General features: G+C 37.7%; 1 protein-coding gene across 7 annotated transcripts in view; it reads left to right on the plus strand.

Moving 5' to 3' along the window:
• Nucleotides 1-385: 385 nt before the first annotated feature.
• Nucleotides 386-25,337, plus strand: part of GPC5 (glypican 5) — a 620,145-nt gene continuing 595,193 nt past the window's right edge. For all 7 annotated transcript variants that reach the window (XR_007201874.1, XM_048295762.1, XM_048295763.1 and 4 more), the window contains exons 1-2: nucleotides 386-592; nucleotides 15,481-15,642. Coding sequence is in view for 6 of the 7 variants with exons in the window: in XM_048295762.1 (XP_048151719.1) it covers nucleotides 427-592; nucleotides 15,481-15,642 (328 nt within the window). In the remaining variant the exon portion in view is untranslated. The remainder of the gene's footprint in view (nucleotides 593-15,480; nucleotides 15,643-25,337) is intronic.

Here is a 25,337-nt window from a genome sequence, read left to right on the forward strand (position 1 = left end):
ACAAAAGTTCAAGCCAAACTGAATGGCGTACCTTACTGACAGTGTGGAGCCTGTTGCTAGTAGTTCCCTAAAGCGCTAGAAATTTATTTTTTGCCTTTTTTTTGCGTGTTTATGGGTCGAAATTGCTCCTTTACCATGCCATCGCTTCCTGTGCCTGTGGGTTTCTCTTACGCAGCCCGCACTCCCAGCACCCCGGGTGTACGTGGGGGGATCTCCTCCCCAAACAGCCCATGCCCAGCCTCAGCCCCAGCACAGGCGCTGGACAGCGCCCTCCCGCTGCCGCCCCGGGCGTGGGGGCCCCTCCTCGGGCGGGGGCCGGGCCGGGGGAGGGTCCCGGCGGGGGCGGCGGGCGGTGCCTCCCCCCGCGGCGGCGGCTCGGGGCGCCTCGGCCGCGCTCCCTGCGGCAGCTGGTGGAGGGCGCGGGCCATGGGGGGGAAGAGCCTCCGCCTCGGCTTCCTGACCCTCCCCGTCCTGCTCCTGGCCGCCGCCTCGGAGGGTGCGGAGCCGCCGCCGAGCTGCGAGGCGGTCCGGAAAGTTTTCCAGCTGCGGCGGCTCGGCCCGCTCGGCGGCGTCCCGGAGTTCCCGCGGGCAGGTAAGGCAGAGCTCGCGGGGCAGGAGGCACCGGGAGCGGCGGGGCCGGCAGGTTTGAATTTGGTGCCGCCGGCGGCGGTGGGTGGGTGGTGCTGGCGGCGGGGCTGGGCCCCGCGGGCACCTCGGGTCCTCCGCTGGCTCCGTAGCGACATCGGGGCTGGGTGAAGGGGGGCTCCCTGGCCCCTCACTCAAGAGAGAAAACGCTCTTCTCGGGCCGTGGGCACTGGAGCACCCCGACACCTGCCTAAAACCCCCTTGTGCCCAGCCACTTCCACTCCGTATCGCGCAGAGCAGAGCGAGCCCGCTTCAGCTGGTGTCATCCTGCTTCCGGGCGGCCGTGGGCAGGCACTGGTCCATCGGTGCCAGCGCGAAGCCTGGAGGCTGGGGAGAGCCACCGAACTGCGTCTGGGGCTGCTGGAGTTACTCTGCTCTGAAATGAGAATGACTTACACCGCTGCAAGTGGTCGGGCTGCGCATTTTCTGTACTGGATATCTGCCTGTCGCTGTAATGGAATAAAATTCCTGGGAAAGTAGAGTCTTTATGGCAATTTGAGTATATCTAGCATTTGTATCAATAATGAGTTGGTTTTTTTTTTTTTTAAGCAGTTACTGAATGACGTTGCAAAGCACGCATATAATAAGGTATACGTTTTTAGATTTGAGGTTTTGTTTTCAGGTTTGTGAGAACCTCAGTTGAACTCAGGGAATCAAAATGCAAGTATTTTTGTGATCAGCGATATATGATGAGAAAATAACTTTTTTTTTTTTACACATCTGTAAAGCGTGTTCATTTTTGGATGACAAGTTAACTAGTAAATGTGAGTTAGTGCTTTTTTTGGCAGAAAATGCAACAAAAGCTGAATTAATGTCCCCCTCACTAAAATATCAATAGCTACCCTCATACTTTTTTTAAAGTTAATCTGTATAGTTTTTATTAACTCTGCAAGTTGAGATAAGGCGTACTAGTTTTATTTTAAAGGAATCCCTCCAATATTAAATATGACAGATGATTCTTAACACAGTCAATATTGTAGTGTATAGTTTATACAGAGTACTGTATTTAGGTTACTAGTAAATTTATCAACATGCATTGTTGTCTTCCTGTATTGTCTTAACCTAAAGATTTTATAGTTGTCTTTGATAAGAAAGAAAATTAACAATTCAGTTGGAAGCCTGATGAGACAGGTACTGTACAAATGAAGGTGTCTGGAAAGTGAAATCTGAGTTAAAGTGATTAGGTTTTTTTTGTGCTGATTGTTTGTGTGAATAGTATCAGTATGAATGATACGGTATCAGTTTATCTATGTTCTTCTCATTCCGTAGCCTAGTGTAATTATTATGCTTTCTCTGTCGTTGTCATGTATTTTGATTACTGTGCCATTCGTGTGTGTGCTAGGGATAGGGAGGAAATATGTTGACTCAAGAGAAAAGAACTATAGTACCTTATGTATGTTTCTTTTGCTCTGCTCCTCTGATTTCCTCCTTTCCCCTGTAATATCTTTTATACCACCACTCACTTTCTTCTTTTGATTTTGATTTTTCTGCATTTCCTGTTCGAAGGGAAAGCTGTGTTTGAATTGTAAGAATATAAAAGAATTCCTTTCTCTGCTGCTGCCCTTGCAAACAGTGGGCAGCAGGAGGTGTGGTACAGCTGCATGGTCCGCAGCCTTTCACTCTTTGAAGGAATTACATTTCTTTGGGCAGCCAGAGTTCTTGCTCTGAATAGCATTGATCTCAGATATCATGAAACAAATAATTGCAAACAGTAAAATCTATCCAGAATTGGCAATGACAAGAAAATGGGGATTAAATGAGCATTTTAGAAGGTTTAGGTGCGATTAAAGGTATTACTAGGCTGAAAGCATAATGTGAAAAGAAATGTCACTTTTTGCTACTGATCTTCTATATTAAGCCTTCTTTTGAGGCAAGATGTAAAAATATTTTAAAACCTTTTCTGATGGCACTTAGAAATGTGTTTGTATACAAGACACACATGCATCTATACAATGCACATTTTTTGTAGGTGTCTAAGCTGCCTTTGTAAGGTTTAATTTGGGTGCTGAAATGTGGGCATCTGGCAGCATTTTAATTTTCTTAGGGTTTCCGTAACATTCCCAGTGGGGCTGAGAGATACAATAACTCTGGGAAACTTACTCTTTCTGGTAGTGCAGTGTGTGGTGGGTGGGATACCTCTGGCATCTCAGGGGCTCCTTGTGGGCAGCCACATTGCTCAGCCAATGCAGCTTGTGGAATCTTGGAGCTACTCCATTGTCAAATGTTGGTGGTGTCTTCAGAACAAGTTGCATAAATGCCTCCACTGCACTGCCTCCGTGTCTTTATTTTAATGATACCTTAGATATAACTTGTTTAAAAACACTTTCATTTAAATGTCTTAAGCTGAATCTTTGGGGTGGAGTAGGATCACCAGCTGAAAAACAGCAGGAATGCTGGTTGATGTACGGATTTGTATACAGTGGAAGTCAATAAAATTATAGGGCTTATATTTACGTTGTTTTCATTCCATGTATTGAAAAAAAGGCTGTACCATTTACATTTCTTCTCTTCTTAGTAGGAATAAAAACTAAGAAGCCTTATATCAGTAAATCATGCAAATTCTAGTTCTGGAGATTGTCATGTGTCTGTATTTTGAATATATGTTAGCCAAAAAACTACACATTATTTTATATAGTTAGTTTTGCAGCTATTGTATAAAAGTTGTGTATCTTTAAGGGAGAAAAATAATACCTGTGTCATCCTCTGCAAAAATGACACACACATATATATATATATATACACGAAGGTGACGTTGAAGGATATGGGAACTACAAATTTGAGTTTGTGTTGTCATTCACATAGTACAGGATATCATATCATGTTGAAAATGGTAACTAATAATCAAGATAAATTAATATATTTACCAATCCCAGGATACTTATCGCTACCCCTAGAAATCAAGACATTTGACTAATTGTTCTCAGTCTTTTGTAAAAGAGATTTGGGAACTATAGTACAGACTTGTGCTCAGTGCCATCACATTCTATATTGGAACATTTATCACTTTCATACTGATTTTAAATGTTAGTTGCAAAAATACTTTGGTTTTTTCCTGTCTGGTTCTGTGCTACAAGTACATTTTTGGTGGGACTGTACAGAATAACCTCAGTAATTAAAAATCTAAAAGACACTTTTTTGCTGTATGAAGAATGCTGTATGAAATATGCAAAGCATGAAATAAATATAAAAAGGACTCATAAGTTAGGTTTGGAGTTTTTTATTTTATTTCTGTGGATCAATATGATTTGGATTATTTGAAAAAAAAAATGTTGTCTGCAAAATACTCTTTAAAATATTTTTATTTCCTATGTTCAAGGTATTATATATCCATTATGGTACTGTAACCTAAGCAACTTCCTTGAAAACTTACACTCTTTCACCCCATATATGCTAGTAAATCTAGAGCCTTTAGCTGATTTCGGCAGCTCATTTTTTTTCAGACGGATTAAATGGGAGCGCTGAACTCTTCTTATTATCTTGGTTGCAAATAATACTTCTTCTCTGGTTTCCTTCTCTCGGAATACATAGGACAGAGAAGTTGTGGATCCCCAATCCTTGGAAGTGTTCAAGGCCAGGCTGGATGGGACTTGAACAACCTGGTCTAGTGAAAGGTGTCCCTGCCCATGGCAGAGGGCTGGAACTAGATGTTCTGTAAGGTCCCTTCCAACCCAAACCATTTTATGGTACAATTCTAGCACCAGCAGAATAGGATGGCTGGTAAACCATTCACTCTTGCCTTCTTGACAGAGTGCCTCTGGTATGTATGTCAGTGAACAAGCTTCCAGGCTTCTGTTTGTGCCAAAAAGCTGAATTCTGTGGCTTATTGAAAAATGTTACATTTGCTGTCGCTGTAGAATCAAACAATTCCCAGTGAAGTGGGGGAAAAAAGTGCTGAAGATATTTTTTTCTCAGCAGTTTGGTTGGTTGGTTGGTTTCTGTGTGTTTGCTTTTTTGGTTTTGAGGTTTTTTTGGTTTTTTTTTTTCAGGACTTAATCTAGGCTTCCTGTCAGCAAACATTGGGGGATCACGTGTGCGATTATGAGAACAAGAAACGTAAAAGAGTGAAGACTGTGATTAGTATACATTTTAATGCAAAGGCTTTTTGATAGAGAACCATTATGAATATGAAATTGAGTAAATGAGAAAAACTGTGCTAGAAGGATGAGATAATGTCAGAAGAAGTTGGTCTGTGGTGCTATTGTTAAGTCAAGTTAAAATATTCTTGCTAATTCCCCTTAAAGTAACAGTAGAAGTCAGTTTAAATGCAGGTTAGTTTACTGCAATTCCAAGATCATATTTGAATTTTAATTTGGGTTTCTAATATAATTTACATTTGGGTAATTTGTATTCTGGTTCTACCTCAAGTCAAATTAGTTTAGTTTTTTTTCTGTTTGGTGTGTGCAAACAGGGACACTTCTACTTACTCTGTTTGTTTAATGGACATTCAGAGCCCTGGAAAAGGATTTAGTCAGAGACAGAAAGTGAATTGCTCTGTCAAATCAGTTACTGATGTTCATTATATCACATCTGTTTTTGTAAGGACCTCTGCCAACAACGTAATTTTGTATGTGTGTGAACATTTCACCTCTGAATCCACAAAATGATCACTGTTAAAAAAACTTGACAATGTTTTGAGATTAAAATCAACAAAAAAATTGGCTCAACTATGTAGCAGTTCCCCTATCTCTATCTCCAATCTTTCAGTTTCTCTAGGAAGTCATCAGTGCTCAGTAGTCTTAGGACTTGATCTGACTGGGTTGACCTGAAAGGTGGTGCTGCTCAATAGAAGATAGAGGACTGACTCCTGACTCTCATGGTGAGTGGAATAGACAGGTTCATGTCTACATTGCTAAGGGCTGGTGTCCTGTAGAAGGAACGGTCTTTCCTCACTCAATGGGATTTGCTCTTGAATCTTCTTGAGAACCAACATGATGCTTTTGTAACGCCAAGACACTGTAGGTTCCCCTGCCCTGAAATTCAAGCAAAATGGGAAGGCTTTTGGACAGGATGAAATGTTTTGCTCTGTGAGCTGTAGCATGGGTGTATGGAGGGATGGCTTCACCTTGCTGGGGTGCCTCCTAGTAGGCAGGAGGATGATCTTGGACTATGTAAGGAAGGAGCCAAATTGTACTACAGTTGTCTGGAGTGTCCTTTGAAGGCAGTGTATAGAATGCACCATCTCGTGAAGTGCAGGTGAGAGAAATACTGGTGCCTTCTGAATGGAGCCACAGAAAGAAGTGAGGTGATAGTTCAACAGTGTCAACAGTCAGGGCCAGGTGCTCGAGGCTGATCCCCATTTCTTTTACTGAGCAAAACTGAAGTGCTTTGCAACAATCATAACAATAGCAAGTAATGCTTAACCAGAGTGGTGCTTGTAACAAAAGTAAGTTAATAAATATTAAAGGATAAGCATGAGAAGGACTCACGTCTGATACAGGTTCCAAATCCATTTTGAAATAAACCACGGATTTGACAATTGCTTCCAAGCCATATGGCATTTCTGTGCTGGCTTTTGAAAGACTGTTTGTCATGACAATCCTAACTTCTGGGATTTTTCAGACCTTGGATTTGATCTCTTGGAAGTCTAAGTAGACAGGCAGAAATTTACCACACATCTGGCATTTTCTCTTCCTGGCAGTTAACGTCCTCATCGTGTCAGCATTTGTTTATATCAAGGTACTGAAAATAAGGATTTGTACGGCTGAGACCATGATTAAAAGTTTGAAATCAGGTCCAGATAGGTAAGCTTATACCTCAGAATAATTATGTTTTTCTTCCCAAACTGTCTTGCATAGACTCATCTAGATTGTTCTCAGTTCTAAAACCTTTCCTGTACCGTAACTGTTTACATCAATATATTTTTATTACACTCCCACTTATTTCACTTCTAGCTGTCTTGTGATCTTGTCTCAAAGTATATCACAGTGTAGAGCCATCAGAATTTGGTACTGAAAAGAGCCAATATGCCTTTTTGGAGTAGAAAGTGTTTTGTCCCTGTATTTCAAAATTGGTTATTGACAAAATAATTCTTATGGAAGATGGAAAGTTTTTTAGATGTGAAAACTCAGAAAATAATTGTGTGGGTTTTTTAGTATTGGTTGTACTGAAATGGATGGACCTGTTTCACTTTTTGGTTTATGTATCTTCTTCTGAAACATCTGTAAGCTGTTTCTTGTTCTCTAGATCTCTAAAGAAACAACTACAAAACCACTCTGTGGCTTTTGAGCGACAATTTAATTTTTAGTCATTTGGGTTCTTTGCATGTTGTATTTGGTTACTTTTTCCTGGTCATTGAAAGCAGCTGTGTTTAATGAGCTGGATCAAAAGTAGGTCAATAAAAATACTGTATATGTACATGATTAGCACATAAAGTTAAAAGTATAAAACAGAATTCCCTTAGGGTTGGGAAAGAGATCCACGTTCAAAAGATGCTGCTTAAAAAAGTGCTTTTCATAAAATCAAGGGAATAAAATAATACTGAAGAGTCATCTGAAACCATATACAAATATTCATTAATATTCATTATTTTAGGGTTTTGCTGAAAGTGTGTGTGTCTTCTTGAAGCTATACTAAAGTCCATAAAGCCTAGATAAAATTTCAGATTAGCTTCTGCTTTACAAAAGGCTAGGTTTAAAAGCTAAGCATTGCCTAACAATTGTTTAAAATACTAAGAGTTTGGGTAATAGAGTTAATCTTTAGCTTATTTCATTTTAATATTGGACAAGTATTATGCATGTCTGTGCCTGTGTACACAGGAAACTGCATGTGAGCAGTTACCCCATATATTATTAGTTAGTAACTAAAATGTAGAAGTTGAAAGGTCATGTATATTGGAAAAATGGCGCAGTGGGTTTGTGGAAGATCCACTTTACTGAAGCTCATAGGGAAAAAGGAGAACAGTGCCTTTGAAAAATGAAGTTATTCTTGTGAAAAAAACATGTCAAGTTAGTAGGAGAATAAGGAATAGCACTCACAAGTTCTAATTTTTGCTTGGTTTGACAATTCAGCTACACACTTTTCGTTATGAAATTGTGGTTTGTTATATAACGATGCCATTGTCTAAAATGTTGCTGTATGCAACACAATGTTATTTGTGTTTCAGGCAATGTGATAATAACACTTGGCCAAGTTTTCTTACATTTTCAGTTCCAAGCAGAGGGAGGACATTCATATGTAATTATTATCTGCTAAGATTTAGAGGGTGAGGTAGGTCGTCTTATATAGTTGGCAGTGGGGTGGGGTGTTTTCCCAGTTTTTAAATACTCGGTAAAACAAAGCAAAATCCTTCCCAAATCCACCCCAGCTATATTCTTCATTTGGAATAGTTGTAAGTCTCCTTATTTGGAGACTGGTATATGGTCTCATATGTAAGCTATATTGAAGTTTGAAGATGGAGCTGTTGTATTGCGGAGACTTTTGTACTGTACAAAATTGTATAATGTCTTTATAATAAATCACTCATCATAAAACTGTAAGTCCATAGTGATGTAAGGGAAGCAGAATATATCTGCTCAATTGTTTTCTTTTTTTTCAGCCTTTCCAGAGTTACTTTCATTTTATGTAGTGAGTTTATTGAAGAGCTTGGTACTCATCCACTGTGTTATTGTCTGGAGTAGTGTGAACCCCTTACAGTTAGTGATGATGAGGTTGAAAGCCTCTGGGTGAGGATTAAGGGGATGTAAAACAAAGGAGATGTAGTGGGGGTCTTGCTACTGACCACCCAGCCAGGGTGTAAGCGCTGATGAGTTATACTATAGGCGATTAAAAGAAATTTCACAATGGGTAACCCTTGTCCTTACGGGACATTTCAACATTTCAGATACCTGAAAATATTTGGGAATATCGTGCTGCTGTGATAAGCAGGTCTTGGAAATTCTTGCGGGTTGTAGGAGATAACTTCTCATCACAAGTACTCAGCCAATGAGGAAAGATGACCTCTTAGACTTGCTATTTTTGAATAGAGGGATCTTGATCTATATTATTTCATGGGCACTCTGCCAAAGCTGCTGTTCATTACCTTCTGTGTGACTAGATCCTTCTCTGTTAGTTTCAATCCAGAGGAGTGCCAGGCTTGGTTGATCTGTCTAGTTCCTGTGATAAGAACTTCTCCCCAGTCCTTGCCAAAACTCTTGCTTGAATCCTTCTGTGAGGTTTAAAATATCTTGTAAGAACCAGGGTCTTGCTTTAAAGAAGACTCAGTCCACTTCCTTTTCCTGACTTTCCATGGTATCAAATTCATACCACAATGTCATCCTCACTGGGATCTTCTTTGGTCCTGGGTCACCTTTTGTCATAAACCAGCTTGTCCATTCCATACCTTCAGTGATTTTCTTAACATGAAGAGCAACGTTCTTTCTTTTCTCCTCATCTTTACTGACAAGTTAATATCTATCCATTGATGCACAGTGGCCACTCAAGTTGTTTCATCATGTCTCAGTTATTCCAGCTGTATCTGGTTTTTCTGGGCATGTGCAGAGTTCCAGCTTTGCCTATTTGTTTTCCAGTGTTAAGGTTGTTATAGGAATTGTTGAATACAGCAGGTGCTGCTCTCAGAAATTCTTCCTGGGAGCTGAAGCATATCTGGATGCACTCTGAGAGTTCAGTAGTGAAATTCACTAGTGAAAACACACCCTCCCTTTCCAAATTAAAAGCAGTCATCCACCACTGTGGTGCTGACAGGTAAAAATTCAGGAGCCCCCTTTTCAACTGCAGAGAAGCAAGTTGTGAAATGAGTGCATGAATCTTCATTGAGACACTGCATGGTTCTGTTTCCTTCGTATTATGTTTTCAGCTCGTGAAAAAAAGCAGAAGAAAGTCTTACTGTAGACAATGCTTAATTAATCTAGATTAATTTCTCTTTCTCTTTGTCATTTCCTTCTAGTTCAGGCTACTGCTGTGTTTCTTATTCTGACAGATTTGTTGGGCTCTTATAATCATACTTAAAATTTTCTGAGGTTAGGAAGAAAGTAAGGCTATTTAGGCATATTAGGCTTCAAAAATATGAAATCAAGAAATAGGAAAATTGCTAAGAATTGTGCTAGAAAATAAATATTTATAAATGTGTAAATATATAATTATGTTTAATATTTATAAAAGAGAGGTGCCTAGGATGAGTGGATCAGTGTTCTCAGGATGCCTTGGGAAATTGGAAGCGAGAGGAGTATGTTGAGAATATTTGCTTCCAGTGTCTGGTAGAATAAAAGGATTTGGAAGCCAAAGTGATCCTGAGGAATCTCAGCAGTAATTGTAAACTGAAAGAGCACTTTGAAGGAAGAGTAGAGAGCTCTTTTAAAAGTAATGTAGGATCAGTTGTTATTTCCTGGATATCTAGAAATTAAATAATCTATTTTGTGATTTTGTCTCTGTAAAATGTGTGCAGCTTTGAGGGAAAGTCACATTCAGGGTTGTTCTGAGTCACTGTTTATGTCAGTTTCTTCAGTAGGTGCTAATCATGTTTCTTTAGAAAGATTTGTGTTGGGCAGGGTCAGGCATGAATTTGACATATAGTAAAATTTCTAATAGCCCTTGAGTTTCAGCAACATAGGAGTTAACAATTTAATCCAAATGTTAGTTTGATTAGATGAGTTGTTGAAATTATGAACTTGTGCCTAACTGTTCAGTTTGTTTCTTGAGGTCATCTGATTGCACAAAATACTCTCTTAACAGGGTATTCCCACTGCAGAGTCCCAAATTGGATGTACCTAAATTAATGATACATTAGTTATGAAACATAAGTTTGAGGAGCTGTATTAATAATGATGTAACAGATGCCTCAAAATTCATGTGTGTGGGTTAAAAAAATACCTCATCTTAGATTTCCAGTATCACAAGTGACTTCCTTTCCCCAATACTCTTTCTTCCTAAGTCATCCTGGTTTCTTTATGAAGATAAAAGACTTTACTGGAACAGCAAATTTTGAATTTTAATAAAAAAAAAAAGTGCTGCAAAGAATTGTGAAATTGCTTGGTTTGTCAATGTGAGACCAATAAACAAACTCTAATACCAATTGAAAAACTCTTATTGGGATTGGGTTATATGACTAATTCTTTTTTTTTGAGTTCTCTGCTGATTTGTTTGAAAGTTAGGAAAAAGAAATGATATGCTCAAATAACTTTAAAAAAGTTGAAGAGGGAATCTATTTTTAAATAAGCAGGCATAAATTAAACATTTTCTTTTTTTTTTTTTAGAAGACATCCTAAAGAACTTGTGCAAGGGATTAGAGAATATAGTAAGTCTGAAACTGGTGTGGCACTGAAATGTGTCCAAAACAACTTAATAACTCTTTTACTATCCTCTCTCTTCAGTGTCTGTTACGTGACTAGATAGCTGTCTTTTTTCAACGGTAGTTAGTTGCTTTGTGTTACATGCAGAAGATAACATTGTGTAACCAAATAGGAAAAAAGGCTGTTGTAATGCAATTCTGTGAACATGTTCTGTGAGTTCTATATTTCTATAACATTTCTATCAGTTCTATAAACATTTTTCCTCTTGATGTTTGTCAGGTGTATCACTGTTGGCAAGCTACAGGCTATACCTTGGCTTGTCTTGTACTGTGATATTTTTTGTGTGATAAACTCTTTGGGAATAATGAAAAAACGCAGAGAGAAAACTGTGTTTCATACCTGTGGCTAGACCTTCCTGGTATTCTGAGTAAATGTTGCTGCAGGCTTATTTATCATTCCTTTAATTTTTTTATAGGTTGGTGGTATATTAGTCCAGTTTGCTGCTTGTTGTTTTAACAGTTTGCTATTTTACAATTCCCATTTACTGTATTTAATTTTTAAATTAATTAGTATTCTGGTATTCTGAGTAAATGTTGCTGCAGGCTCATTTATCATTCCTTTAATTTTTTTATAGGTGGATGGGGTGGTATATTAATCCAGTTTGCTGCTTGTTGTTTTAACAGTTTGCCATTTTAAAATTCTCATTTACTGTATCTAATTTTTAAATTAATTAGTATTCAATAGATCAGCAAATTTATCTAATTATGAGTGAGAAGATTTAAAAGGATTAATGGAAATCTGCTGTGTTTTATTTCCGTAAACAATGTCAACTTAGACCTAAGTTTTGCATTGGAGTTACCACAGTTGAAGTTATATGTGTTTTATAAACACGTAGCATAACTCATCCATGGAACGTGAAGTAGTAGCACAGATTTAATCCTTATATTTCTTGATTTGAGCCATGCACTACTAACCTCTTCTGTTGACCCCTTCCCCTGAGTAACCTGCTGTCTCTTCCCAGAACCAAAGTGTGCTGAGGTGATCATCACTTCCCTGATAATAAGATTTAACTTTTAAACCAGTGTCATAGGAGCTGCAGATGTAAGTTGCAGAAAACAAACTTTCCTGTAGTTCAGTTGCCAGCTTTGCCTGTTCTAGATCCTGGATCCTAGATATGGCCACCTTTTTGCACAAGCATCTGAAGTGGTTGCTCGGGGGTGCCATGACTCAGTTCTTTCCTGCCACTGCTCCTTCCCTGCTTTTTGTGGAGTTTTAGCTGCATTGCAGCAATTGCCCTCTGCAGACTGGCCTGTACCCAAAAGCAGCTAATCTGCATTACATTGCTCTTGGGTGATGCTACAGTTTCTACATCTGCTTTGATTTATATCCTGGTCTGTGATTCGAAATATTGTGGGGCATGCCATTGTTTTGTGAGGAAGAGTGGGATGAGAGGAGTCTTGACTACTTTGGGAGTAGGGACAGAACTGGGAATGTGGGAATGCAGGAATGCAGTAGGGATGGTCTACAGTGCAAGTGCCTCAGTGTGGAGAGCTGGGAGTTTGGAGTCAGTTGGGTCAAAGGATTGAAATCTGGACTGGGGAAGTGTGAGGCATGCAGTGCAGATCGCAGTGAGGGTGACTCTATACAGGCAGTCACGTGGATTCTGAGAGCAGTGGTGAACAGGATTTCTAATATTCATAATGAGAATCATTATAAGATGCTCATTACCTCCTGTTTCTTAGAGGCAGAAACTTTATTAAAGGCTGACTCTGACACAAAGCACCTTATTTCGCATGCATGATGTAAACACTAGAGTAGCTAATTAATAGATAATTTAATGGCTTGTTTTTTGTGGCTTTATTTTCACTCTTTGCTTGAATTGGAATGTCAGAGGATGGAATATCAAGGTTTTCACATGGCAGAAGATTTGTAAAAGCAGCAACATGGATAAATTACTTTGCAAATTGTAAAAATGTGTGTACTGAAGAACATAGAAATTATATTTTTAAATAAATTATGAGGATAAATAGCCTTCAAAAGCATTAAGCTATATGAGGAAAATAAGATACATTGTAGCAATAATATAGCACTTAAAAAAGAGAGTTTCTTACTCTCAGAATTTCAGTGATTCATCCCTGCATTAGAGTTTTAACTTTCTATTGGGATAGTGGAGGTGTTCAGCTTCCTGCACCATGGCTTGTAGGTGTACCAGTCCCTGTGTGTTAAACTGCTATTGGAAATCACTTCAGAGGGATTTACGGGGGTATCACTTGCTTTAGTTAATTTCCCCATCTGGAGGTTAAATTTCTAATTTTGCACGCCACCATGAAGGCAATGTCAGACTTGTAAATTCTGTGTTGTATTCTTAAAATACCTACTGCTTTTCCTTTATCATAATGATACTGCTGCTAATGTCAGCAAAATGGATTTACTTCAAGGCATACATTTTTATCATGGGCAGTAAACGGTTCTTGTGTATAGAGTCAAACTTTTGTCTTCATAAATATAGAATTATATAAACTCCCAAGTAGCACTCCTTACTAAAATTAATTACTTTTGCTTGGAAACATCATATGACCTAAAGCGTGAAGCAGAAAAGATCCTTTAAAAATTGAGAGAAATTCTGTAGTCTTTAATACTGAAGGTTCAAACATATCCTCCTTTCCACACCTGCTTCATGATGGAAGGACCAGGAATTGTGAAGATTGAAACCAGTGATGTTAGAAGGAATTATTCAGCAAATCAAAGACCATATTATCTGCAATTAGCAAGGGAAATTTGTTTATTTGTCATGGGAATCAGATTACCTGTGTGTAATATTTTAAAGACAAGTATTCATCCAGGATTCTGATAACTCCATTTTTCTTAATAGCCCATATAAATTACCTATTTCATTCTGGTCTCATGCTTTTCTAAATGTGATTTCTAAGGAATCTTCTGTATCTTTTCTACCTGTCTAAATATGCGCAGTGGGTTGCTGCTTTAGGATTGGGATTGCTGTATGTAAATAATAACACCTTTTCACACTGTGCACCAGAAGTGCTTCAACCAACACATGGATAAATGGGATATGAGTTTGCTATGATGTATTTAAACATTTCACCATTCTTCCAGAATGCTCCAATCCAGTCATTAGTAGCTTAACATTTTCCTTCTTAGCTTTCTGAAATACATTATTTAAAACACCTAATTTACATAAGACAATTTATATTTAGGGTACAAAATGTGTAAAGCCTCCCTTTCCCCATAACTATATTCATACTTAGAATGATTTATCAGAGGAAAAAAATAGGAAAGATTATTTTAAAGGAATGTTAAATCTTGTAGATTTAGTGGTAGAAAAATAAAAGTTTAAGTACTAAGAGGTGATGTAAGAGCTAAATGTGGCTACAGTCACAAGCAATATGGATTTAAGTTGACTTTTTAGTTGCTTGCTTTTTTTTCCCAATCATAGTCTTCCTTTTTTACCTATTATGAAGAAAGAGTGATGTTTATACACACAACTGCAGGATTAGAATTTAGTCCACAGGGCAGATTAAAAAAAATTTCTCACTATGTTTCCTAGAAATCTTGTCATATCTGTCCGTGAAACAACATACTTGAGAACAGAATTTGGATTGGAGTGTTAAATGTTGTATTAATATAATTCAAATTCTCATATATTTTCTTTCATCATATGTTTGTTCCTTGTATTAGAAAGCATTGTTTAGGTAACAGTATTAAAAAAAAAAAAAAGATTTTGAATACCACATGATAACAAAGAAGGTGAATAATGCTTTTTGTGCTTGACTATGATCCAGTTGTAAAGTTATAAAAGAGCTGAATTGCCCCTCTGGGATTTCAGTGTGCCCAAAATTTTGAAAAATACTCCCTTCTAGCAATGTCTCCCAACCTAGCAGGGAAGTAGGGAGTCAGTGTCATGGATTCATGGGAATGTTTGACATTAGAGAAAGACACAGGGAGATTAGACTGGAAGTTAGGACTGCTCCATGTAGAAGTTAATACAAGCGTTTTCATTATGAACCTGTCACGAATGGGCTTTCCACTGGTGTGTTTCTAGTGTTTAGAAGTAGTTAGCTTTTTCTAGTCAAGATTTAAAGAAGCACAAGAGTGCCAGCCATGAGCTGTTCCAGCAGTTCAGTATTCTAGAGGATCATAGAATCACAGAACAGTTCGTGTTGGAAAGGATCTCTGAAGGTCATCTGGGCTGCAATAAGCAGGGACATCTTCAACTAGATCAGGTTGCCAAGAGCCCCATCTAACCAGATCTTGAGTGTTTCCAGGGATGGGACATCTGCCACCTGTATCGTGATGTACAATGCATATTCAACGTATTTTACCAACATTAGTTAGCACTATTCACAGCTGGAAAAAGATTACAGTGCCAGGGAAATTACATTGTATGACATTAATTAACTGTAATAAGTGTATTCTTCTCACAGAATTTTAATTAGTACCCCCTTCTGTTTACAAGACCAAGTGTTTTAAAGCTTTGGGTATTTTTTCAATGTGTCAATACCCATTTTAAAAAAAAAAAGCTAGCTGTTTTCTAGGTGTTTGTGTTTTGCATAATACTGTTTTATATTGATCAATGTAATTGCCTTTTCCTTAGGTGTTGATCTCCAGGTTTGTACTTCCAGAAATCCAACATGCTGTACCAAAAAGATGGAAGAAAGGTATCAGACTGCAGCAAAGCAAGATATACAGCAAGTGCTTCAAACATCAAGTGCTACATTAAAATTTTTAATATCTCATAATGCAGCTGCTTTTCAAGGTAAAGCTTTCTGCTTTTTATTTCCAAACTTGTTCATACTTTTCTTGATTTTCATCTTTGGTTATTTTATGATGTAATAAGAGGTATCTGTTAATTTTTAGCTTCTCCCTAAGCTTTTATGCTTTCAAATAAGGAGTATTAAATCATGCAGGTGATTAGAAACTGCATTGCTTTTGGAATTTGTGACTTTTAAAAAATTATATTTAAGAAAAAGTAAGACATCATTTTAGTAAGATGCTTTGATTTTGATTGTAAACCTGTAACCTGATGTTCCTCTTTAACTTCTTTAATTTGGGCCATACTAAAATGCAAAATTAACGCCTGGAGTGCTACAAAAGAGAGATTTTTGTTATACCATTGTTCCCACCCACTATATTCTTTGTCTTTTTCTAGTAGACATACTTGTGTAGTTTGTTTTTGAGATTTGAGGTTCATTTTTGGGATCTAGTTTTGCAGACTTTTGAATTTCTAAATATAATTGAAAAAAAATTGTAGGTTTGGCAATAGTTGTTTTAATAAACAACACGAAGTTACCTGATAAATAATAGTTATTTGGACTGGTGGTGGGGTTGCTTTTTTGTGATCACCTTTCATATACTATTAATTCCTTTTTAATTTAAATAGGCTTAAGTTAATGTGGAAATTGGTTAGGAGCTGAGAAGATGTGAAAATAGTGGAGATATGAGGTTGTATGTGATAGAAAGAGATAGAGAGTTCACATGTGTTGAGGAAAAAGCCCTAAAGTCTTGTCATTTGTCTGTTAATGTGTACTTAGTAGCCTTTATGACCACTTGATTTGAAAGGATAATGTGGTAACTTCATACAGGCTTGGGAAGTTGTCCTTCTGGCAACTCTTCTTATTTTTAACCTGTGATGCTGAAATAATTAGCAGAATGGGGTCCTGAAATGGGCAGCAAAGTTGACTTTGGAGTCCTAAAGCCTTCCCTTTTTTAAAATTTAGGCTGTCTCATGCTAAAAACAAGCTAGGGTTGCTCTCTGCCTTTTGGGAGTTTTGCCATTTAGCCTGCCTAACGCAGCTGTCAAAGGGTGTTACAATCAGGGGATCATTGGTAAAATGCACAAAGAAATCCCTCCATCTCTCTTCTGCCTTTGTTCTTCCTTTCAATTTCTGTGTATTAGCTTTTTCTTGGTACTGTAAGAGTTAACCAAGAGTTTGGTACATATTATAATATGTTGTATTGCTTTGCTGACCTGGGGCTGTAGACTCTGCAGAGCTCAGTAACCAACTGTGCTTTACTTAAGTGGGGGCTGTTTTATTGTCTCCTCCTTTCTCCCAACCCAAGAGAAAAAACAACATGCAAACCCAGACTTTAGTTACCTAGGTAATACATTTGTGCAATCCCAAGAATTTCAGTCTTCACAAGATTGGGATTTAAATGACAGCTAAATGAAATCAAGTGAAATCAGGACCCAAAACCTGTATATCTGTTGCTTTTATGTCCTGTGGGCCTTAGTCAGTGGTGTATTTGCATAGTGCGTGCAGGGTATATCTCATTCTTAGGTGAATTCTGCCTGAAAGACAAGGACACAAAGGCCTTTGAGGAGAAATAATTGTGGCTCCGTTGTAACAGTCTGAGCAGTTACTCAGAGGTTTAGGTTTTAGGCCCTTCTCAGCTAGTACACAATCAAACTGTGGGCTTGATAGCCCAAGGAGAAGCCATAAACACCATGTCAGAGGCTAATGTGAGATGTGTGCACTTTTAATTCTCCAAGCAGTGCTAATTTACGGTGTAGAAGGGAATTCAAGAAGCAGTGATGTAAAGAAAGGAGCCTGCCTTTGTAGCCTAGTGACTATATATGCTCCCTCTAGAGGGATGGGTTCAGGACTGCTTGACAATTAGGTTTTAATTCTTTATGAAACACTTGAAAGCAGTTCTTGTTGCAGGCGAGCAAGCCTTGCTTGCCAAACATGTAGTCTAACACTACTTGCTTCTCCCACTGTCTTTGGTCCATCATTTGCATTTAAACAAATACTTTTCGAAGCATATACTTAAAAGTTGTATCTATTTTATATACCTTATACACTTCACATATTTTTGAAGTACATGCTTTAGTCTTTAGTAGTTCTGTCTTTATTTTCCTTTTAGGTAAAGAATTATAACTGAGAGAGAATGTTGCATGGATTCTGGTATTATTTAAACTGTGTTTAACCTTGAAGTAATTATTTGTGGAAAAACATGCTATTGAACATACCACTCATTTTTGAAGAATTGCAACCATTGCTAACTAAAATTAAAGCTAAATTATTTCAGATTCAGAATAATCAGATGCTGCTGATGTTTTTTCAGCTTGGAATTCTAGGAACATAGGAAGACATTATATCTGACCTGAATTCAGTTTTGACCCTGCTTTGAGCAGGACTTTGACTGGAGACCTCCTTAAGGTCCTTTCCAATCTGAATTATAGTATGCCAGGGTGCCTATCTCACCACCAAATGTTCAGGGATTCCCTTTATGTTTAGATGAGGCTTGGCTGGGCAGCTAGGAGTGTGATTACATCTTCTGCTACTTTGGCAACTGGACAGGTATCTCAGGAGTCACACAGAAAGCATGAAGGGGATTGTTGGGGTGTGTAGAGAAGGGAGCAGATGACATGGACTTTGCCACTGCTGTCACCTGCCTCTTTTCAAAGTATGTTGAGGTTGGATGCCTTAGCTTTAAAGGGGTGGACTGGATCCCAGCAGAACAAATAGCTCATGCTTTGTCTCAGTTTCTTACATATTCAGTAGAGAGAAGGAGGCAGTTAAAATAAGTGGTCTGTATCTGACTCTGGAGGTCTTCAGAGATGTGTTTTCACTCAGCTTTAAATACAGTCTAAAGATGCTGAGTCTTCAGGATGACTAACTACCAGAGACTTTAGGGTGACTGTAATGGTGAAATGAGGCAGCTGTCTGCCCATCTGTCTGTGTGTGCATGTGTCTTTATATGACAGTAAATTCGTCTATATATATTGACATATCTTCGCTACCTTCTAATGTTTGTCAAAATTCCGTGGTTCTGTATTGTGGTAAGTGCTGCCTCCTGACAGTAACTATTGGCAATTTTAAAATATTGCAAAAATTCCATGTCTCTTAGGACATGTCAAGCTATGTGGTGCAAAGTGCTCCACTTGTGTACTGCTTCCTACTGAGTACTCTTTCAGTTTTTTCCTTATGTTTCAGGGTGTTTCAGAATGCATGTTTTCTTTTTCATTGTGAATCTGTTTCTTTTTAATACCTTTGAGGAATGGTAAAGGAACAGAAGGACAGGTGATAATGAAGTTAAATAAGATATTAATCTAGTAAGTGGGAGATACATTATGAAGAGCAATAAATCATTTTTCCCTTGGGAAAGGTGACTAGAGAACTTAAGCTGTAAGATAATTGTGTTTCAAGACAGTCATTTGATAGGATAACATTCTTGCACATTTCTGATTTCTAGTATTTCTTATCTTAATATTTGAGGAAGAGATTGTGACGGCCGTACAGGGATTGCTATAACATCTCCATTCCAGTAACCATAAACCCAAATCCTTTTTAAACCTTACATTACATGCTGTAGACCTCTCTCTTTCTGTACACACACACACACTTCTTTTGTACGGTTCTTAGATGTTACTCAAAGTTCACACTGACCCTTGTCTATATCTCTAATCAAAAGACTAACAAGTGCCATCAGGGTTACACTCTAGTCACAATGCAGTGCTGGTTTTTGTGTAGAGAAAAAAGAAATCCCTATAATTTCTAAAATTTAGAGAGGAATTGAATAGGCATCTAAGCATCTGGTGATCTGCAGTAGGATGGAGTGCTGTGCAACAGAATAGCAGATCTTGTGTCACTTCACTATTTTTCCACAAGAGAGCTCATAACCCTTTAAAAAGTGGCCATGTATGACATAGAACAAGATAACAGCTAGTCTGGTTGAAAGGGAAATTTAGAGATAAGAATTTAGTTGTGGAGTGCAAAGAAAATGGACTTTCCTTTGTGCTACTATATTTGGCGACTCTAGTGCTGTGGCATGCTTTTTATAAATATGGAAGCATCAATCATTTCTGAATGGGGCTGCCTGTCGCTGAAACAGTGGACTTGGCAAGTGTGTGTCTGTATGCAATAGGTAATAAACTGCACTCCTCAATACAGCATTACCTGACAATTCCTACTGTGTAGGAAAAATTTAATGCCTTTGCCATGTAGGTTCTGAAGTATATTGAATCAGACTTTCTTGATGCAGTTTCATGTTTTTTTCTGTGAAATTATTGCTACACAATAGATGAATTTCCACTTTATCCTAGAGCAGAATTAAATGAAGTCAAATTGTTACATCATATTGTTTGAGATCACAGTACAATTATTACATTTAAATAGGATAACGTTTTGGTCAGTAGCTAAAGTAAATTGTATGAACTAGAAAATGTGTTGAAATCTTCTGAGCTGCTTTCTCTGGTAAGCCATAAGAAATAATGGAATTTCTGTTCATCTTTGTAAAACTAAATGTGCCCTGGCACTGATTCAATTGCTTTCCACTTGTGAAGTTTTCTGAGAATGATTTGAAGATCAGAAAACGTCCAGCTAGAGCTGCTGTATCTCTCATGGTTTCAAATGGTATGTTGCCCTTCAGATCATTTGCAAAATGAATGGCTTTGATGTTCCAACATTTTCTTCTTTCTCATCTCCATAATCCTTTATATTTTAAGTGTGATAGAAATAAGCCTAAATCTAAATACTGGTGAATCCCAACTTCTTTTAATTAAATGGCCTGTAAGGATTCTACTAAAAGACAAAAATGTGGACAGGTTAAGAGACTCCATTTGTCACTCTGTTATATTGAGGGATGAGGGTCTCAAAAATATCTGTGATTTCACCAGAGTTATGTTCCTCTTTCTCTGTTGTTCTGCAGCCCTTCCCCACAGCTATGATCATGCTTCCCTCTGGACTGAGGAAGTAAGCAGTTTTAATAACGCAGAAGAATGATTATACCCAGTGATTGGTCTAAGGGACAAAGCTGTTATACAAACTTTATTAACTTCAGAAATCATCTATTCATATTGTATTTTGAGTCCTTTATAATAAAAAAGCAGGATAAACCGTATGCTAATGTAACTTAGATTTGGACCCACTATGTCTATATATACATAAAACACAGCATTAAAGGGCTGCTATAAGTGCAGAAATCTGGAGATTTAGATTAATACCTAAAATTCCATTATTAACCCTGAATTTTATTTCTTTTATTGCAAGCAAGTCTTATCATTCCGAAGGGATTTGCTTCCACTCTATCTCATTCTTATCTTTAGATACTTATTTGCCTCCATGTGTGCTGTGCCTGTAGGCAGTCCTGGGGTGTGTGTATATATATCTATATATGCACAGGGATTTAATGGGCTTCTGTAACAGTTTTCACCCCATCAGTCTTTTCTTAAATTGTAGTTTTCAAGTGTGCACTTGTGCTCCTGGATTCCAGTCTCAGCCTGTTTGTTTACTATCAATTATTTCTCCTAGTTACAATAATGTCTGAGTTACAGTTAAGCTGATGTTGGTGCACTGTTCAGTCTCGTACTTGGTGAGTACTACGATTTTTTTTTCATATTTTTGTTAGTACCCAGCTCACTACTGCTTTGGTTTATGTTTCTGTAGCACAGCGATCAGTGTAGACATATGCTAATTTAGATGTTTTTATGCTTTATGTTGTTCTTATGCATTAGAAAAAAAAAAGTGAAGTACAAATTTAAATTCCCTTGGGAGAAGTGGCCATAGAAAATTTGCATTTTCATGGATGCCTGCTTCCTGCTTATTCTGAGAACTTTGGGAAACTAATAGCTGGCAAAATGCAGGAGTTTGAAAGAAGACTGAACTCCAGCAGAGAACGCAGTATAAAGCTGCTGGTTTTGAATGAATGTTTGGTCTTGTTTCAGAGATAGAATTGCCTGCAGCCTTTTAGATTTCCGAGATTTTCAAATACACATGGAAGTTTTCACTTACTATTTTTATTCTGTGTTAAGAAAAAGAAAAAAACCGAAAGGTTAGCAAGTCTTGTTGAAAGACAGAAGTCAGAACTCAAAATAGTGCTGACACGATAGAGACAAAAGTGTGAAAAAATTGTTGTTCAATAGGAGCAAATGCAAGGTGCTCCATTTAGTTGGGGAGGTACAGTGGAAAACGTATAGGGGATAGCTTGTAGTGGATTTGTTCTGTAGGAGAAGTTCTGGGAGTAATGACAGATCAAAAGATGACAAAAGTCAGCAGTTTCATACTGTTGTCAGGCAGAATATCTAGTTCATAGTAGCATAAGTATCTATAAGTATCTAAACAGAAAGACAGCAGAGATCTGTGAATTGAAACCTCTGTTTTGCATTTGTAAACTGGAGAATATTGTTCAGTTTTGGGTAATGTAATTGAAAGACATGGACCAACTGAAAAGAAGAGAGACAAAATATGCTCTGAAATATACGCAGGAGAAACTACATATAAGAAAGTACTTACCTGTATTCCTTTATGGTAGATAAAAACCAGTGGTGTCATACTGGAGCAAAGAAAATATAGGCTCAATATTAGCAAATATTTTCCGAAGACAACATTAAAATGCTTTTGGTTAAAAATTTTGGGGATTCTATGTCTTAGAAACAAGCTGGACAAGAAAACAGTTGCCAAGAATTCCTTGTAAATAAGATTAATTCTGCTTGCGGGCCAGGGGTTAGACTGGACTGCTCAACAGACTTTTCTTGGCCTTAGGTTTAAAATGTGATTTACAAAGAAAAGCTAAGTGATTTGAATGTTTTAACTAGTTCTAAGATTAATCTGTGGGTGTTACGCTCTAGCAAAAAGGGTTTGTTCATTAATCTCTCTCCAAGAAGATTACACAGTTCTTTACTATAACATAATGGGACGAGTTGCTTCAGTCATAAAGACTCTTGCAGAATGGGTTTAAATTTAGAATATTATATATCAGTATTAAAAGAACATGAATTTGTTCATATCTCGGTACATGATTTTTTTGCATTGTTAGTCCTACAGTGGAACTATTGTGTATAGAGCTAATAGATCTGTACACCGTCACTTCAACAGATACTTATGCTATTATGAACTACATATTCTACATGAGAAATTCCAAGAATTTTGCAGTTTTTGCAGTACAGACAGTCTTTTTTTTAACCTTTTTTTTTTTACAATTTGCATCTCGGTGAACCTGACATACTGCTTAGAAGTGGAATCATGTACTGCATTTTCAAAGGCTTTGTGAGAGGTAAAACCAGTTTTCTTTCCCAACAGAAGTAAACCTAATGTTATCTGGTCTTACATGGAATTTTTAAAGGTAGGTATGTTTACATCTAGAGTGGATTAATCTGATTTTATTTTAAGTGACTTTTTAAATTAGAAAACCATCTTGTCAAAACAGCAAAACAGAAAAGTGAGGGAGGGTGGAATTGCATCAAATTGGATTTAATCAGACATTAAAATACATTATTGCAGAATTTAGAAAACCAAGCACTGACTTTTCCTGTAAATAACTATACCTGTTCTTGAAGTGGATGAAATATAGTAAAGAGAGAATTAAGCCAGGTAATATGCAAAAAAGCGCTGTACTGTACACATAAACCTGGGAGGAGAATTTTGCTCCTGTGGAGACAAAAACCCAAGGTTATCTCTGAGGACCTCAGGACTTGCCAAATGTCACTGGAAACCTATGGTTAGACAACTGAGCTGAACCCAGTGTCACCCTTGCCTGTAATGACAGCTCAGACACTTAGCTAAATTTCACATATTTAGATACCTACCCTGAGGTGAGTCTGAAGCTGTGCTCCAGTGAGTTTATTCTACCCACCAAAGTAAGAGCCCTCAGAAGTTCCCTACTCTCTGAAACCTTACAGCCACCCTACCTGACAGCTCAAGGGTGTGAGTAAGGTTTGGGAACAAAAGCAGGTTTTTGAGCAGTAAGCTCACACAAGTTTCCAGCCTATCAACTAGTTGGAGGTGATTGCTTTTATCCTGATGTAAATGAAAGCTGGCTTACTCCTTAGAGCATCCCTCCTGCTGGAGAGGTGGAAATGTGCAAGAAGGTTCTGTAAACATATTATCAAATCTATTGTTCACACCTTTGCTTATCATGTGGCAATTTGCTTACATGCAAAATAAGAAGTGATTATCTACTTTTTGTTCTGTTCTTCTTGAATTAAGCAGGAGGGTATGTATGCCTTATAGTGAGGTAGGTGACAGTGATTTTAACAGTGGTAATGAAACAAACTTACTAATATAAAACAGGTCATGAGCAAGTGTAAGTAGCTGTACTTTGATTTTTAAAAGAGCTATTGATACAAGTAATATCCATTTTTTATTAATCTACAAATCTCATCTTGCATTAAAGGCTTGAACTTAGGTCTGTGCAGACTAGAGGAGTGCCATGATAGAGATCTGCTGATCCTCGAGTTCTGGAAGAGAACATTTTGTATTCACTATTTCAGTGCGTTTGAAATGCATATGCATTGCAGGTCACAATCCAGCATGCTACAGATTTGCTGTCCATCAGCTGCACAGCCATTCAGAACTTGTACAGTAGCCATTTATATAGGGCTTTTGGATAGTGTCTAAAAATACAGCAGAATTTACTGAGGAGAGTGGGCTATTTTCTGGGTTATCTACTTTGCAGTGTGTAACTCTTCCCTGTTGCAGCTGTCCTTGTCTGTATAGCTACTTAATATCCACTGTGACAGGAGCAAAGTGAAAAATTAGCTCTGTAGTTTGGTGGTTAGGGTACTTGTGTGCCACAAAGGAAGGGTGCTGCTCCAGTGAGTATTTTTAATTAATTGTATAATTCATAAATACAGTCTGCACTCACAGGCCTGAATCACTGTAGAACAAGTGTTTTTCAAGATATGTAGGAGCTCTGGGCTGGAAATACTTCTAGTGTACAGATCTCATCAATTTTGTTGCCCTTTTCAGTGAATTCTCTAAGGTCACCAGACCTTAAAAAAAAGGAATTTGCTGAATGGGAGACAATTAACTTAAGTTCTCTTAAGAATGAAGAGAAATGTATCTAAATTTCAGTGGACATTTCCCTCCACTGCTACCACTGTGATAGCCACGGGCTGGCTGCTTGTGAAAATGAACTTGTGCAAAGTACAGCAAAGATGTTCTGCAGGTACAGGTTTATATATTATGTGGCTGAGAAGATTTCTTTCAAATCAAGTTGATGTGTTATTTTTAAACTGAAGTATGCCAAGTCTTTGTTCCTTATTTGTGTAAAACACATTATGGATATGTAAATATATTTACTTATTGTTAAGTATCTGAAAATAATGAAATATTTGAAGTATTCCTTGTTCTTTATGTTGTGCCTATGAGGTCTTTTGAGTTGTGTAAGATGGAATAATTTAGTTATAATTTACAAGGTTTGTAGATGTACAGAGAAGGACTAGAAATTTGAAGTTATAGCATGGCTTTCCTTTGTGCTTCTGTTATGTCATGACAGTTTTAAACTAAAATAGTTTTCAAACTAACTTTCTTTGTTTTGCCAAACACAATTTTAATGTCATGTTATTTTAAACAAATTGCTGGTAACATAAATTGCCTCATTATCACCAATGAGTAGTTTTTTTCACTCCTGATCTGTTACCTAAAAGTTGCAAGACAGAATCCTATAAGCAAAGTAAGGCCTGGTTCAACCATATTAAAATTCTATGTACATTTTAATTTGATTTCAGCT

The sequence above is a fragment of the Corvus hawaiiensis genome, chromosome 2 (assembly GCF_020740725.1).
Source record: "Corvus hawaiiensis isolate bCorHaw1 chromosome 2, bCorHaw1.pri.cur, whole genome shotgun sequence".
Taxonomy (NCBI): Eukaryota; Metazoa; Chordata; class Aves; order Passeriformes; family Corvidae; genus Corvus; species Corvus hawaiiensis.